The sequence below is a fragment of the Manacus candei genome, unplaced genomic scaffold (assembly GCF_025592945.1).
Source record: "Manacus candei isolate 608988 ecotype Guabito, Panama unplaced genomic scaffold, ASM2559294v1 h1tg000029l, whole genome shotgun sequence".
Classification (NCBI taxonomy): Eukaryota; Metazoa; Chordata; class Aves; order Passeriformes; family Pipridae; genus Manacus; species Manacus candei.
Genome location: NW_026138077.1, coordinates 2,216,191 through 2,233,838, shown reverse-complemented (window position 1 = coordinate 2,233,838; position 17,648 = coordinate 2,216,191). Strand labels below are relative to the sequence as shown.

At 48.8% G+C, this 17,648-nt stretch overlaps 1 protein-coding gene across 1 annotated transcript in view; it reads left to right on the top strand.

Annotated features, from left to right (window-relative positions):
• The first annotated feature begins 3,237 nt into the window (after positions 1-3,237).
• Positions 3,238-17,648, top strand: part of NDUFA10 (NADH:ubiquinone oxidoreductase subunit A10) — a 28,931-nt gene continuing 14,520 nt past the window's right edge. Inside the window, exons 1-8 of the mRNA XM_051791051.1 lie at positions 3,238-3,355; positions 4,225-4,393; positions 4,872-5,087; positions 5,758-5,844; positions 8,232-8,353; positions 9,530-9,609; positions 12,738-12,792; positions 16,916-17,001. Of these exons, the coding sequence (XP_051647011.1) occupies positions 3,281-3,355; positions 4,225-4,393; positions 4,872-5,087; positions 5,758-5,844; positions 8,232-8,353; positions 9,530-9,609; positions 12,738-12,792; positions 16,916-17,001 (890 nt within the window). The 5' untranslated portion in view covers positions 3,238-3,280. The remainder of the gene's footprint in view (positions 3,356-4,224; positions 4,394-4,871; positions 5,088-5,757; positions 5,845-8,231; positions 8,354-9,529; positions 9,610-12,737; positions 12,793-16,915; positions 17,002-17,648) is intronic.

Genomic DNA, 17,648 nt, shown 5'->3' with positions numbered 1-17,648 from the left:
CCTGGGACACCCCCCGCAAGGGACACCGAGTCCCGGGAAACACCGTGTCCCTGGGACACCCCCCGCAAGGGACACCGAATCCTGGGAAACACCGTGTCCGTGGGACACCTCCCGCCAGGGACACCGAATCCTGGGAAACACCCTCCAGGGGATACCGAGTCCCGGGAAACACCGTGTCCCTGGGACACCCCCCGCCAGGGACACCGAATCCTGGGAAACACCCTCCAGGGGACACCGAGTCCCGGGAAACACCGTGTCCCTGGGACACCCCCCGCCAGGGGACACTGAGTCCTCGGAAACACCGTGTCCCTGGGACATCACCCCTCCCAGGGACACCAAATCCTGGGAAACACCGTGTCCCCGGGACACCCCCCGCCAGGAACACCAAATCCTGGGAAACACCGTGTCCGTGGGACAGCCCCCCCGCCAGGGACACTGAATGCTTGGAAACACCGTGTCCATGGGCCACCGTTCCAGAGCCTGACCTCCTCGCTTGTCCCCCTCCAGGAACAGCCTGTTCCCTCTCACTTTGCAATTCCCTGGGTTAAAACCGTCCAAAGCTTTTGCTCTTCCCCCCCACACACCCTGTCCAGCTGCTGTGGGGAAAACGGGGATGACAGGGACAGGCAACCAGGGACAAAAAGGCCAGGCACAGAGACGTCACATCCAGCTGTGGTTTGCTCGTTACCACAAATCCTTTCGCTTAAAAATCAAGCCTGTTCCCCTCCCTTGCCATTTCCAGGGACAAGACGCCGCTCCCGCATGTTGTGTGGATGCCTGGGAGCGCAGTGCCCACCCACATCACTCCTACAGCTCCCCACGCTGAACAGGACCTGCTGTTTTCCTGCTCCATCCTCCGAGACCCCTTGGGCATCCTCTCCTGGATGAGTATCCATCACCAAACGCAGCCTCCTCGCCATTTCATGAACGAGGGTGGGGAGGCCCTGGCACAGGTTGCCCAGAGAAGCTGTGGCTGCCCCTGGATCCTTGGAACTGTCCAAGGCCAGGTTGGATGGGGCTTGGAGCAAGCCGGGATAGCTGCAGACAGAGCTGTTAAGGAAACCCAGACGCAGTCACATCCCGTGTGGGTTGTTTGGTTGGGTTTTTGAAGCCGTTTGCAAATTCCAGGGATAAATCCTTGAAATGAAACTCGATTGCTTCTTGCCGGGGGCAAAGCAGAGGCAGCTAATGGGATCAAAAATGTGCCAGGTCAGCAGGGATGGTGTCAGTTTGATGGGAAGTGAGTAAAACGTTTGGTTGTGACCTTCCCAGATCCAGGAATTTGGGTGTGATTTTCAATAAGGCAGGGGAAGATCCAGCTCAGGCCTGGAATTGCACTCTGGTATCTCCATCAAGTGGAGAAGGGAAGCTGTGGGAGGAAGGTGGCCCAGGCTGCTCCCAGGTGTCCCAGTGGCAGGCGGGGCTGTGGGAAGGCAGTTTCCATAGCCTGTGGGACACCCCCAGATTTAGGAATCACAGAATAACTTGGATTGGGAAGGACCTCTGAGATCGTCAAGTCCAACCGTTCCCACAGCACTGCCAATGTCCCACTAACCCACTCCCCAAGTGCCACATCCACATGAAGACACGTGTGGTCCCACGTTTGGCCAAAGCCCCCCAGCCCCTCTTTGCCTCCAGTACTCTCCTCCTGGACTTCTCCTCCCCAGCTCCTCCAAACCTCAGAGCCTTTCCAAGGCTGCTCTACATCGCTCTCCTACATCCACTGCTGGCTTTCCTCTGGGAAAATCCACCTGATTTACCTCTTTCCACCCATTGGAAATAGATGGGTGAAGACCTAGAGTAGCTTTAAGCAAAGAGGTTTCCTAAGGCATCTCCTGCCAGGCAGAGCTGGGCTTGGGGTGCTGCACATGTTCCAAGCCTAAATCCCAGGATTTAGACACACCTCACAGGAAAGGGGGCTGTGAATATCCCACCTGAGCTCCAGGTCCCCAAAAGCAGGTGCCTGTACTGAACAAGAGGCCAAATCATGCAGCTGTGCCTGTTTTCTCCCTGGGATCACTCATCCCCTGCTGTCCATGGACTCACAGGTAGGGAGAGGCCTCGGCAGGGCTCCTGTCCCACCTCCCACCTGGAGCGGCACAGGCAGGAGGCAGCAGAGAGGCTCAGCAGGGAGGTGCCGGGAAGCACAGGATGCCGTGGGGGAACAACGCAGGATGCCCCTGCCTGTTCTCATGGATCCCCCCGCAGGCAGCTGGGCTTGGAGGTGTTGGCCAAGCACTCAAAGAAGGGCACAGAGGGAACTGGGACAAGTGGATGTGCAGGTATGGGAAAGAGACAGTGGCCCAGGCTCCTTCCTACCGGGAGCTGTGGCCAGACATGGTGCAGGCTGCCTGTGTGTTCCCCGTCCCGCCTGTTCCATGTCCCGTTCCCTATCCCGTTTCCTGTCATACCTGTTCCCTGTCCTGTTCTCTGTCCTACCTGTTCCCAGTCCCGTTCCCTGTCCTATTCCGTGTCCCATTCCCAGTCCCATTCCCTGTCTCCCTGTCCCGTTCCCAGTCCCATTCCCTGTCTCCCTGTTCCGTTCCCTGTTCCGTTCCCAGTCCAGTTCCCAGTCCCATTCCCTGTCTCCCAGTCCCGTTCTCAGTCCCGTTCTCAGTCCCGTTCTCAATCTCGTTCTCAGTCCCGTTCCCAGTCCCAATCCCTGTCTCCCTGTTCCGTTCCCAGTCCCGTTCCCAGTCCCATTCCCTGTCTCCCTGTTCCATTCTCAGTCTCGTTCTCAGTCCCGTTCCCAGTCCCATTCCCTGTCTCCCTGTTCCGTTCCCAGTCCCGTTCTCAGTCCCGTTCCCAGTCCCGTTCCCAGTCCCGTTCCCAGCCCCATTCCCAGTCCCGTTCCCAGCCCCATTCCCTGTCTCCCAGTCCCGTTCTCAGTCCCGTTCCCTGTCCCATTCCCTGTCTCCCAGTCCCGTTCTCAGTCCCGTTCCCAGTCCCGTTCCCAGCCCCATTCCCTGTCTCCCAGTCCCGTTCTCAGTCCCGTTCCCTGTCTCCCTGTTCCCTTCCCTGTCCCGTTCCCAGCCCCATTCCCTGTCTCCCAGTCCCGTTCTCAGTCCCGTTCCCTGTCTCCCTGTTCCCGCCACAGCCCTCGCGGCGGGGGGCGTGGCCTGCGCTAATGGAGGCGTGGTCTCAGGCGAAGGGGCGTGGCCTGCGCTCAGGGGCGTGGCCCCAGACGCAGGTGGCAGCGTTCAGGGGGCGTGTCCTGGCGCGCCGCCCCGCCCCTTCCCGTGTCGCCGCCGCCCCGCGTCATCCCCGCGCGCCGCCCGCCATGTCCTTGTGGGTGTCCCGGCTCGGCCGGGCCGCGGCCGCCCGGGGCCCGCGGGGGAGCCCCGCACTGCCGGCGGTGAGCGGGGGGCCCGGGCAGGGCGCTGGGGCTGCCCCCGCGCTCGGGGTCCCGGCCGCGGAGGGCTCTGGGGGGGCTCCGCTGGGGGGGATGCACGGCTGGACCGTGCCTAGGGATGGGACGTTCCCTGTGGGATGAGGCAGGGAGGCGGGAGAGGAGGCGAGGTGTGAGGCAGGGACCCGCGTGAATGGCTGAGGGTGACCCAGTGACCTTCAGCTGTGGCTCTGCCACCAGAAGGACATTAAACCAAACAAATCCTGGGTGTGGCGGGTCCCTGCACCGCGCAGGGCGAGCTTTGCTCCGTGTCATCGGGGGCTGCGGGGCTTTGGGCAGGGCTCGGAGGGGCTCTGCTGCCTCTTGCCACCTTCGTGCTGTGCAGAAATCATGGCATCTCTAAGGCTGGAAAAGGCCCCCAGGGTCATCAGATTCAAGCTTTTGCCCACTAAGCCGTGTTGAAAGGAAGCTGTAGCTTTCCTGAGAGGCTGGGAGAGGGTTTGGCGCTGTTACAACCGGCAACAAACGAAACAGCACAAGCAAAGGCCTAAAGCAGGGTCTCCCCGGGGAGGTCGGGGCACATTCTGTGTGTGACCTTCAGCCACTCTGGGCATTTTGGGTCCTTGTGTTGGGTCAGAGCAGGGTTCTGGCAGAGCAGCCCCTCCTAAAAATATGCTGAGAATTGGTCCATGCTTTCTGTCTCCCCAGCTTTTAATTTCATAACCACCTTCCCAGCCTAACAGCTGCTTCAGTTGCTGAGCTGAAATGTCAGTGCTACAGTTACTGCATAAAAATTCCTCATAGTAGGTCTGAAAAAGCTTCACTTTCAGCTAAAAAACCCCCAAATATGCTGATTTCCTTGTGTTTTCTTCCAGGCAAGAATTCACAGCAGCCCTGAGCAGAATTTGCAGTATGGGTGGCTGGCTTACATGTTGGGAGATAGAACTACCAAGAGGTTCACGGACTACAGCAAAATCTTCACAGTGGAGGGAAACTTGTCCTCTGGGAAGGGCAAGCTGGCAGAGCAGATAGCACAGAAACTGGGTATGTCTTGCTGGGGCTGTTCCTCTGACAGCTGGTGGAATTTAACAGTGCAGCTGTGTGAGGAAACCTCACCAAAGCAGCAGCTCTTTATGAACTTAATTAACTGGGGAATGGGGGGGGCTTATAGGTAATGCTTGGGGTGAGGATGCCTGTGTAGGTGGGGTTTGTTGTGAGTGAAATCCCAATCCTGATGGGGTCAGTGGTCTCCTGGAGAGGCTGGGTTGTCCCTGGGGATGTACAGGGAGGGTCAGGACAGTGGGTTTGGTGGCACCAAGGTTGTACTCAGCTCTCAGTGGGGGGGGCAGAAAGGGGGCAGTGCTTGAAGGTGGGGTTTGTTGCCCTCTGATGTGATAGACCAGGGGCTTGGGGGTTGTTTCAGAGCTGTTTAAAGAACAACTGTGTATTAAAAGGCTTTTGCTGAAGGTGAACACAACTTATTCCTTTGCTGGGTGCTCAGTTGTTGGGTTGTTCTTCTCAGGGATGAAACACTTCCCGGAGGCTGACATCCATTACATGAACAGGATCTCTGGGGATGGGACACTGCTCCCCGAGAAGTTCAATGGCTTCTGCAACATGGAGAGGTTCTACACGGACCCCAAGTGCCCTGATGGACACTCCTACCGGATGCAGACCTGGATCTATGGGAATCGTGTCCTGCAGTACGCTGATGCCCTGGAGCACCTGCTCAGCACAGGTGGGGCTCACAGGGCACAGAGCTCAGGGCCAAACTAACTTCTGACTCTTGAGTCCTGGCTAACCTGCTCTCAGGATCGTTGGGGTGTCCTGTGCAGGGCCAGGAGTGGGACTCAGTGATCCTTGTGGGTCCCTTCCAGCCCAGGAGATTCAAAGTGCTTTGCTACTCTCTGCATTTTAAAATGAAAGGCTCTTGTTTTGTTCAACTTCATATATTCCTCCCCTTAGTACAGGGTAACAGCCCATTTAGAAAACTGCCTTGCACACTCCTGTTTCTTATTTCCCTCACCAGTTGCCAGTTTAATTATTTTCAGTTTGGCAGTCCCTGGTGGTTATCTTCAAAAGGGCATTTAAGGATGCCGTGATAGCTGTGAGTTGTACAGGCTCCCAGCTTACTTCCTGTGAGTTGTACAGGCTCCCAACTTACTTCCTGTGAGTTGTACAGGCTCCCAACTTACTTCCTGGTGGTGACTGTTTTCAGTCTTTTTGGTTTCATGAAATACAGTTTTGTGGTGGTTTTGTTATAATTTGAGAGTCTTCTAGTGAGAAAAGGGGTTTTTATCCCAACACTGACTGACCTGTTGCTTAGAATCAGAATCACGGAGTGGTTTGGGTTGGAGGGGACCTTGGAGCTGATTTTGTTCCAACCTGGAGCCTGTTTTCCCCTGCAGGTCAAGGTGTGGTGTTGGAGCGCTCTCCCTACAGCGACTTCGTTTTCCTGGATGCCATGTTCAAACAGGGATATATCCACAAGAGATGTGAGTTCTTGGCATGCAAAAGGAGGTTATTTTACCATAATCTGTCAAAAGTGTGGCAGTTTACTTTTTAAAAAAGAAAAAGAAAAATGTCTGCTTGGAATTTGGGATCCCTTTAGATAATCAGTTGTTCATGTGTTGCTGTTCTGTGCATCAAGGACTGACCTCAAGCCATGAGATTTCCAGTTCTTCTTCAAGGCTTTGGTGCTGCTGATGTGTTAAAGAACATGTATTCTGTGCCTTCATAGAATCATGGAATGGTTTGGGTTGGGAAAGGACCTCAAAGCCCATCTTGTTCCCCTGCTGCCATGGGCAGGGACACCTTCCACCAGCCCAGGTTGCTCCAAGCCCTGTCCAACCTGGCCTTGGACACTTGCAGGGATGGGGCAGCCACAGCTGCTCTGGGCAACCTGTGCCAGAGCCCCAGCACTGTTACTTGTGTCCCGTGAGCCAGAGACTCCTGCAGCTCCCTGGAAATGTGGCTCCTTCAAGCTGACCGTGCTCTCGCAGCATTGGGTTTGGGGTCAGTGATGGGCCAACAGGGCTTGGCTGCCTTGCCTTTGGAATATCAGAGAACCCAGATGTTGCTTTTATCTTTGAGAAGGACTAAGGCTGAGGATCCAGGGAGCTACAGGCCAGTCAGCCTCTGCTTGGCTGCAGGAAGGTGGTGGAGCAAATCCTCTGGGAAGCCATGTCCAAACATTTGAAGATGTGGAAGTGATGGATAATAGTCATCGTGGTTTTGTGAAAAGGAAATCCTGCTCAGACTCTTGCTAGTCAGCTCCTCCTGACAGGCTGGCACAGGGGGGGAGAGGGGAGCAGTGCTTGAGGGTTATGTGATGCAAGGCTGTCACTGCTGCCTCCCAACCTCCTCACCGGCACAGGGATGGAGTAAGGCTTGCATTTGTGGGCAGTGTGGCTTGAAAAGTGGCTCAACTAGTGAGCTCAGACTTGGGATCAGCAGTGCAAAGCCCAGCTGGAGCCAGTAACTACTGGTGTACCCCAGGGGAGGATACTGGGACTGGACCAGGTTTAAACTGGGTTTCAAACATGGATGATGGGACAGTGCAGCCTCAGGAGACCTGTGGGTGATGCAAAACTGGGAGGGGAGTGGTTGATGCACCGTGTTTTGGGTGCTATTTAGAGGAACATGGAGAGGATGGAGAAGTGGTTGGAAGGTCTAGAATAGGGAATGCAAAGTCCTTCCCCTGGGAAGGGATATCTGCAGGCACTTGTGTATGCTGGGAGCTAAAAACTGTCTAGGAAGTTACACAGAGCATGACCTGGGGGCCCTGATGGACCCCAAGTTGAATGTGAGCCACCACTGTGTCCTTGGAGCAGAGGATGCCACCAGGACACTCCAAATCTGAAGTATTGTGCCCAGTTCTGGGCTACCAGTTGAGAAAAAGTGTGAGCTTACTGGGGTGAGTGTAGCAAAGGGCAACAAAGGTCACTGAGAAACAATGTCCAGTGTGTGAGGAGGGGCTCAGACAGCTGGGGTTTGGGCTGGAGAGGAGAAGGCTCAGGAGAGTGTTTATAAATACCTGGTAGTGTTTCTGTGTCTAAGTCAGGGAGGGCAGGGATGGGGAGCATTCCTGGACGGAGCCAGTCTGTTCTCAGTGGCACCAGGGAGAGGACAAAAGACAAAGGGCACTAATCGAAATACAAAAAGTTTCATTTGAAAGGAAAAAAAACCCTTTCCTACTGTGAAGAGAGTCAAACCCTGGAGCAGATTGCCTGGGATGTCTCTCCTGGAAATGCTGAGTCCTGCTCAGTCCCTTCCAACCCGAGAGATTCTGTGGTTTGGAGTTATGGGCACTGAGCTCCTGAGCTGTTGCTGCCTGTTCTTAGTAAATCTGGTGTTTTGGCTGCTCCTGAGGTGAAGGCAACTGTTTTCCTGACTGCCTTGTGTTTCTGCTGTTTGATTTGGCATAGATTTAGGAGGTATATTTGTTTTTTAACAGCTGATGGAAGTTGCTGGTTGTCTTTGAGAGCTGGTTTTAACCACCTGTATCTTACTACTCTGCCTTGCTGAGGCAGCAAATCCCAGCAACCCACAGTTTAATATAAAATTCCAGGGACAAATAATGGATTGCATTGCAATCCTTAGTGAGCAAACCTCTTGATTAGAGGTCCTGCTGCTCTACTGTGTCTAAATGACGGAGGAAGAACCAGATTCCACTAAACTTGAGTCAGGAATAAAACCTCCTCTTTGATAAAGCTGGGTTTAGATTCTTAGATCTAAGTGCATGCAGCTTCATAGTTTAATTCTGCTTTCATGTGGATGTTGTTTATTCTGTAAACTTCCTGAATCCTGTTTGAGGAGAAGCCAAGAAGAGGAGACTGCAAATACAAGGGTGGGGAATGTGATTTATTTGTGTTTTATACAGGCCTTGATCACTACAAGGAGATCAAAGACATCAGCATTTGTGAATTCTTGCCGCCTCACCTGGTCATCTACATAGATGCACCTGTCCCAGAGGTGCAGAAGAGGATTCAAGAGAAAGGCAAGGTAATTTTCTCTCTTATTTTTGCTTATTTATCTCTTAATTATCTTTATTATTACTTATCTCTTGCTGCCTGTTAATGTCTCTTGTAATCACACCCCTGATGTGTGAGTCCTGTGGGCTTTGCTGCAGAATTCTGCCTCTGAAGGGCTTCTTGTCCTCTGAGGTGTCAGATCTGCATGGGTATTTTCATATACTTGCTTTAAAAAAAAAAAAAAGGCAAAAACCAACTTCTTTTTTCTTGACTGCATCAATATGCTGTGATTTCTGTAACGAGAAATTCTATAAAATTCAGCTGCTCTTAAAACCAGCCTTTGTAGCTGCTGCTTCAGGAGTCATTCCCAGGTAACAGGCAGCTTGCAGTGGATTTTAGGATTATATATGTATGATTCCTGAGTGCCTGTTCCCAGCTGGAGTGCCTGTCTCCAGCTTCCCAGTTGACTGCTCCTTCACACCCGTGCTGAGGTTCATGTGTGAGTCACTTGGGATCAGCAGGTTCAGTGAACTTCCTGAAATTCAGAAAGTGACTGCTGGATTACTGAGCTAGTGAACTAGTCCTGGGTCAGCAAACCTGTAGGGTGCTTTTGGGGAATGACTAATCTAAATAAAGTTTTAGGTTTGGGTTTTCTTTTTTTTTCCTCCTTCTATGATATTTGGACATGTGCTTGTAACTGTTCTCTGATGTGTTCTGAGGATTAAATTATGTTTACCTTTTTCAAAGGTAATGGGAAATAATGTCCAGGGAAGTGTTTCAGTGTGGGAAACCTGACAGATTAAAAGACAGCTTTAATTTCTTTTGGAGTGGGTGGTTGCCCATGCATTTTTCTGAAACTGTGGAAATGTGGATGCACATTTGCATTTTCTTATGGAAAAGGTAGACTCAGACAATCTTCTCCTATTTTCTGGATTATTATCTAAAGCTTCCTTGAATGTGCAGGTAACAAGGATGGATCATTCCTTGGAAAGCTGATCTCTTTGAGGCCTACTCTAGGTATTTAATGCCATGTCAGGAATTTTGAACACTCCAAAATTCTTAATTCTTCAGACTTCCACTAATGTTTATGTGGTTCACTTGGATGTTTGCTTATTCCAGCTCTTGGCAGGTGGTGGAGCTTAGGCTGGAGCCTGTACTGGTGGGAAAGAAAATTAATTCCACAACGTTGTTCTCTGTTTGTTTTTAGCCATATGAGAAAAAGGTGTCTCCTTCCTATCTCCAGCACATTGAGGATGCTTACAAGAAAACCTTCCTTCCAGAGATCAGGTTAGCAAATTAAAATGTTTTCTCTTGTAAGTCTCTGAGTAAAAATGTATGCAAATCCTAAAATATCTGCCCATATCAGCAGATCAGGTCATGTGAGGAATCCTCCTTGTGCCATGGGGTACAGTGTTGTGTCCTAATGATGGGCTGTTGCAGTCATGGCATAATAATGTGTGCACTTAATAACCTCTGGCACCAGAAAAGCCTGATGCCAACAGTGGGAAATTAAAAAGGAATTTAGGAGTGATGTGTGTTTGTGTGACCTGAGGAGAGTGTGATGCAACAGAAGCTTTTTTCATGACTTTTTTGAAAGTTTTGGAATTTTTATCTCTCAAAAACTCCTTTCTGTTGTCATAGAATCCCAGAATGGTTTTGACTGGAAGGGACTCTAAAGCCTGCCTTGTTCCACCCCCTGCCATGGGCAGGGACACCTTCCACTAGCCCAGGTTGCTCCAAGCCCCGTCCAGCCTGGCCTTGGACACTTCCAGGGATCCAGGGGCAGCCACAACTTCTCTGGGCAACCTGTGCCAGGGCCTCTCCACCCTCCCAGGGAAGAATTTCTTCCCAATGTCCCATCTAACCCTGCCTGCTGTCAGTGGGAAACCATTCCCACTTGTCACTTTTTGGGCTCCCCTGGCTTTCTCAAGCTGGGAAGCAAAAATGTGTTCCCTATAAACTTGAGATGAGGTAGTTTGCCAGCTGTCCCAGTTCTTATAAAAGAGCTCCATCAAAAATCACATTGTCTTAAAAACCTAAAAGCAGCCTTGGGTCCCTCATAACCAAACAGAATTCTGGAAGGGAAACTCTCCAAGGTCCCTGAGCCATCAAAACTGTCTGTAATGGTGTGAGTTCTGGGGTGTGCATGAGGCTGATTATTGAGTTCCATTGAAATCCAGGTGCATCCTGGGGTGTTTTGTAGCCTCCCTGTCTCCCCTTGGCTCTCGCTCCTCTGCCCTGGTACATCAGTGTAATGGCTCTGTCAGCAACTGAACTGAATAACTTGGATATCGAGCTTGTCACTCATGCAGGCAGGAGCTGCTGGTGTGATGTACATGGCCAGCTGCCTCCCACTGTGTCCCCTACAGCCAGGGAATGATAGGGAATAAGGATGGAGAAGGAGGCAGGGTGGGAAGCCTGGGGACTGCCACCCCCCTGGGGGCACACTGCTCGAGTTTATTGGCGAGGAGAAAAATGCTGCTTGTTCCTTGGATCACATCGAGCCCCAGATACATCTCGTGGTGTTTAGTGAGGCAAAATCCTAAATCCTGCTGGGATTTCAACTCCCTGCCCTTTGTCTGTGCATGGTCAGTACACTTGTTAAGCACACACCCTCTGCTTGGCATCCTGTCAGCGGATGGGCTCACGGTGACCTGTCACATTGATCTCTGTCTCTGTCCCCTTGATGGGGGACAGCTGGGAATGTGTGAAACCAGCTTCATGCATCCCTGGACCTCTGGATGGCTCCTGTCTTGGATCAGTACAGGAGCCACAACTGCCTTTAACTGTTTGTTTGCTGGCAGAGCGATGCAGTGAGCTGTGTTCGTGCCTGGCTGGCACTCCTTGCTCTGCCTAGACACTGATTCCCTGGCTCTTGAGAGAGCCCAAAATCTGGTTCAGACAGTCTGAAAAGAGGAATTACAGACTGCTGAGCAAACTCCTGCACGGTTCCCATGTTCACGCTTAAGTTTGGTTGTTCTCTTGAAATGCAGTTTGTTTCTGGGCAAAACTCCTGTTACCTTGTTCTATTTAACTGGAGCAATCTGATGCTGCTTGAAGTGTTTTATAGTGGGTATGTGCTTTAAAATGGGTGTTTCTGTTCCAGTCTGGCATGTTTATGAATGTCTTTAATGTTTTTAAGGGTGGTGATTTGTGAGCTGGGTGCTGTGGCAGGTGCTGCCTGGTGATTTGGAACAGACAGTGCTCGGGTTTTGTTTGATTTTTATTTTTTTTCCCTTTTCCTGGACCAGACCCTTAAGATTGCTAATGTTCCCTTTCATATCCAATACTGCTTCCACTGAGCAGCTGTTTTCTCTTAAGGAAAGCTCTGATAATCTGCAGAGTCACTGAGCAGCTGTTTTCTCTTAATGAAGCCCTGATAATCTGCAGAGTCAAATCAAGGGATGGGATCAAGTGGTTTGATCTGCATTGTTAATGCAATTGCTGCTATAAGGCTCTGCTCAAGTCTGACCTCTCCCTTGGGTTGATACTGAAGAGAAGCTGTGGCTGCCCCATCCCTGGGAGTGTCCAAGGCCGGGTTGGAGCAACCTGGAATTGTGGAAGGTGTCCCTGCCCATGGCAGGGGGTGGGACTGGATGGGCTTTAAAGTCTCTTCCAACTCAAACCATCCGGGATTCTATGAAATTTTCCTCCTTGCCCTTCAGCTTTGCTGTGTGTTGTTTGATACAATGTGCACACTGGGCTTCTATTTTATTTTCTCTTAATTTGTTAGCTAAAGGAAAGGTCTTTCAACTGGAGCAGGTTTGGGAGCAGCTGTTACTGAGGTCAGCTGAACATGTGTAGTATGAAACATGTTCATATAGGAACTCCTCTTGTGGCCATGCTCTGCAAGTGCCTTTTCCCTGGAGGCTGCTGGGTGATTAACAAAACAGTCTTGTAACCAGGAAACATTACCTTTTTTAAATGTTCTTACACTTGCAGATCCTGCTGCCTGCATTTGTATTGGTTCAGTTATCTCAGTAAATAGTGAGGAATGCATGTATTCTCCTAAAAATTAACTCACAGGTAGTAATGTACTTGTAAAAAGGAAAGTCCGCTGACGTTTTGGACTAGACTGGTTGAAAATTTCACTTAGCTTCAAGTAGATTGGGCAGTTGTAATTGGGGCAAGGAGCCACATTCGTTAAATGAAAAAAAATCCATAGGTGTGATTTTTATTTTTTTGAACTGAAATAATGTAGGTTCCCTAGGCCATTTGCCCTTTGAAAGCAATTTTGCACCAGGAAAGAAGCAGCTGACAGATGTAACAGGAATTACTGTGAGCATTCTAAAAAGTTGTAGCAATTCTGGTTTGGGGTCTGTGCCTTTTAACTCTGTTTCTGTTCATTCTGAAGCAGGGCAGAGGGTGGGTAGAGCAGCTGGATCAGGGGAATTCAGTGTCTTCCCTCTTTGCAGTGAGAGCAGTGAAGTTCTGCAGTACACGGCAGCTGAGGCCGAGGATGTGGAGAAGGTGAGTTTGCTGCATGGATGGATTCTCTGTGTTCTATACAGGGTCTGAACTCGAATATTTCTGTCAGTGTCACTTTGTCAGGACAGTGGAAGTTGGTGCCCAGCTTTCTGTGTGATAAAACAGCTGTTGTTTTCCAAAAACTAGTCATGATTTGGTTGTAGCAAAGAGCTGTGTTCCCAGAGCTGTTCCAGGCTTTGTAAGCCTGCATTATTCATCTGTATGAGCTGGCAATTTTTTTTCTCCACTGGTTTTGCAAGACATGTTAACCCTGGACCAAGCCAAAAAACTGCCTTCTCATTGCTAAAAATAATCTCTCTTTTCTGAGACAGGATTGACACGAGATCACTGCTTCCTCCTACTCAACTAGGTTACTTTTTTTGGAGCAAATTTAATATTATTTGCCTTATTTCACTGAACATTCCTGCTCATGGAGAGTTACTGGTGGGATAACAGAAGCCTTTTTCTTCTCCATCATTAATTTTCCTCTGTAGCTGCTGTTCCCTGATGGAAAGAGCAGCAAGTTTTTTGTGGTTCTGGACAGGTTTGTAGTTGGCCCATTTCAGTTTTAGGGATAGAGCTCTAATAATAACAATAATCCTATGTTGATGATGGTAATCCTACATGGAAGCTTGCAGAGGAGTCATCCCTGCCTGGGAGGAGGGAGAGGAGAGTAGCCCTGGGTCTTCATCCTGACTAGGTGAAATTTCTACCTCCTTATACACAGCCCAGTCTTCTCCTCCTAGGTTTCTATCACATGATCTTACTGGAATCGTAGCATCTACTTCATTAATCTTATTAGCATATGCAGTGTGTACATTTGATTATTTAAATGACCCCTCATCAGGCAAAAGTTACTTTTTTTGGCCATGGTGTCCTTCAAAGTTCTGGTCATACGACTTTGTGAAGCAGAAAATATTGATAAGGACTTTTTCCTGGTCCTAAAAATTGTCCCCCCTTTCTTCCCCCCCCACCTTAGCTGCAGTGCTGTGGCTCTCTAGGCCTTTGGTTCCCTTTGTGGGTGTGTGCCACATTTTGGGTCCTGTGTTGTTGTGGATGGATTTGTGGATTCTCCTGCAATGGATAATAGAGGTTATTAGATTATTAAGCAGTAGACTTGTGAGGCAGTGTGGGGTTATACCCACAAAAAGGGCTGGTGGCTTCAGTGTGACAGCAGATAAACAGAAAAAACCATAAAAAGTAGAGCTCAAATGACATCACAAGGCTGTGATGTAGATGAGAATATATAGTTATTTTTCTGGATAACAGCATAACAGCGAGGATAAGATGTGAGAACCATGGTGTTTCCAGAGGGTATCCAGGGTGTTTGGTAGAAGAAAAGTTGGGATGGGGGTTATTCACCTGTTTTCTCCCCTTCCATCTCTCTGGACACGTCTTAAAATGGTCGGAATAAAGCAGCTTGTTTCCTCCCTGGATTTTTTGTAGTAAACCCCATTGCTAGAGATTTGATTTTAATCCCTTAAATCAGGGTTTAAAGTCAGTCTAAAGCTCTTATTGTTCAAGTAGGGAGTCTCCCAAGCTCAGCAGTCTTGAGCCATCACTGTAAATAGGGTCATCAGATGCACTGATGGAGTTCTTAATCTGGTTGGACAAATCTGGACTGGAGGAAGGATTAGCATTTGGAAGTTAAAGTACAAGATCATTAAGGTTGGAAAAGACCCCTAAGATTATCAATTCCATGATGTGATCGTTGGATGTTGGTGACAGATACTGGTACTTGGTCTGCTTCAAAGAATAAAGCTGGTTTTCCCCCTTTTCTGTTCAGATTCAGTTCACCTTTGGAATGGCACAGTAGAAGTTGGGAAATAGGGGTTGGCAGGAGGGATTTGGCTTTGGCTTGTGAGGTGTGTGTTTACACAGGGGTGCCCTCTTGGTAGGCTGCAATGTTCATTAGCTCGCTTCAATCTGCAGGTTATTTGGGCTTTGGGAGCTTAATTTTTTATGGTCTTGGAATTTAATAACTTTTGATTTGCTCATAGCAGAGGCACACAGCTTAGAAATGATTCTTTAAGTGTCTTTTAAAAAGGTCAGTTGGGGTTTCACACTGTAATTACCATTGGCAGTGGTGGCTAAGGGGGTAATGAGTGCTGAAATGAGCTTCATTAGGGTGGTTCAGACTGGTTTCACATGAGGATAAAACTGGGAATACAAAGTTAGCTCTATGTTTAAATGTTGTTTTGAAAGCCCTGGATATTTGCTGCTGATTCCCAGGGGGTGCCAGGGCATTCCTTATAAATTAAGCAGCTATTGTTCTATCTGGTTGGGAAGTTGATACCATTGTTAATGAGCTACTGGGAGAGAGATCTCTGATCTGATAATAACAGTGAGAAAAAACTCATTTGGATGCAGATTCCTCTCTCCCCTGGAACACATTTTGAGCCCTGTTGTAGCAGCTCTCTGTGATCAGTCCTGTCATCAGGCAGCAGTGAGTTTTCAAAGCTTGGCTGTGGAGTAGAGAAGGAATTGCTTTTGTGTAGGCAAAGGGAAGTCTGGTAGAGGTTCAGCTCTTAAATTGAATAATTAAAATCAGTAGTGGCTTTTTGAACTAACTTACTGGTCACTGACTTTATGTGAAAAGCAGGTTTTCTGTGCTCACACCTGCAGTGCCAACTGCCCCCTTGTAAGGCATTAAAAGTGGTTAGAGAACACTTATGTTGGATGTTAGGCACAACTTCTTCACTGGAAGGGCGGACAAACACCGGCACAGCTGCCCAGGGCAGTGGTGGAATCACCATCCCTGGCAGTCTTCAAAAAACATGTGGATGTGGCACTTGGGGACATGGGTTTAGTGATGGCCTTGGCAGTGCTGGGGGAGGGGTTGGACTTGATGATCTTAGAGGTCTTTTCCAACCTTGATGATTTTCTGATCTCTCTAAACTTGCTTGGAGTCTAAATATGCTTTGGTGGTGTCATGCCAACTGTATTTTTTTAAGACTTTCTCTGCTAAATTAGTCTTTAAACCCACTATAATTATTCCCTTTATTTCTTAATGTTAGGAATACAAGGGGTTTTCATTTATTATTTTATCTTCCATTACTGTGATCTGCTTGCTTGTCAATGAATTGACAATATGTCATCAGGATTTTGGTCCTGACCTCACACCTTTGTCTTTTCCCTCTGGAAAAAAAGGCCTCTGAAAAGGGATGATTGGAGCTGTAACAGTCCAAGTTGCTTCAAGGCACTATCTCCACCTCATCATGCACCTGAAGTGCATCCCCCTGACACCAGTTCAGGTTTCCTTCAGGTCCAGCCAGCCATGTGTGATGAGCAATTACCTGTTGGACCAGCAAAGATCTGTTTTCTGGTGGAGCCAGGCTGTAAATGAAGCTCAAATCTGGGATTGATAAGTTTGGGGATGCTTAAGGACTGATTTGCTGAGCTGGCATTCGTTGTTTGAAGGGTTCTGGGTGCTGAGCCATAGGTGTTACCTTTCCTTTCTGCTCAGGGATCATCCATGCCTGGGTAGGTCCTGATGGACGGTGAAATCCTGAGCCTTTGGACTCATCTGTGCTGCTACTCCAGGTCTGTTTGAGCTTCCCAGCCTGAAACATGCCTTTGTTTCTGTGATGTGAACCACACAGCACCCAGAGGCAGATGCCAGTTGTGTCCATGAATGAGCCACCTGAGCCTTTTTGGAAATAAACCCAACACCACACAAGTGTCCTATGGAACATGGCGATTCTTTTTGTAACAAAAAGGGGGTTTAATTTAGATTTATTTCCATTTTCTCCTCCTTCTCCCTCAGAGGGGGGGGTTGTACTTATTTACTTTTCATCCCCAACAGCAGGCTGAGGAAGAATGTCTTGGATCAGGTAAGAATTGGGAAATAAGGCACCTCCCAGCCAGTTTATTCCCTGCCATCCAAGGCTGAAAGCACCAGGATCTTCAGAGCTGTGCCTGCCCAGTGCTTGTGGTAGGACCAGGACCTCCTGAAACAGGGTGGCAGATGGTAATGTTCTCTCTAAACATTTGCCTTGTTAATACAGCTCTAGCAGTGAAACCTTTTTCATTTGTTTAATAATCTATTTGGATGATTTAATTGATTTTTTTGGATGTTTTGATCAAACCACCTCTTAGTCTGTGACCTTTCCCATTCTGATCCCAGGTCATTGAAGACATTGAGTACCTGAAGTTTGACAAGGGGCCATGGCTGGAGCAGGATGATGTTTCTTTCCACCATCTGAGACTTTAGTAAGTATGATGTCATCCAGTCACTGAGCATTTCTTAGCATCAGATCTCAGGGAAAATGGTCAAAGCCTTGGGTCCTTAAAGGTGGGGTTGCATTTTGCAGTACTGGAGCTTGGCACTGGAACATGGTGTGGCATTTTGCTGCTGATTCGTTAGACAGGAGACTCCAGACAAACTTAGGGCTGGGTTTTATTAAAAAGATCCTTGTCTGCCTAGTTGGATGTGAAGAGATCCAACTTTAGACTCAATGTGCAGGTAGCAAGTGCAGTGTAGTTACATTTCTTGAAACAAAATGTAAGAGTTGTATTATTTTCATTAATTTCTGGTTGTCTCATGGGTTAACAGAAACACAGGGATATTTTTTTTTAATCGAATATCTTTCCCTGAATTTTTGTCTTTATTGTGACAGGCATTGGAGCAGTAAGTTAAACATTTTTTTTTAGGCTTCTGGCATTCTTTCCCTATTACTTTACTGTTACTTCAAGTGCCTCCTGAAATGTGAGATAATGTTCCTTTTCTATGCTTTTTTCTATCAAGGGGGGAGGAGAAACTGCAGAAAAGCAGTGTTGGGTGGTGTCTGAGAGAAACAAGTCATGATTTGGGTGCATTTTAACTATCTAAGACAAGGTTTCTTTGTGTAGTAATTGGA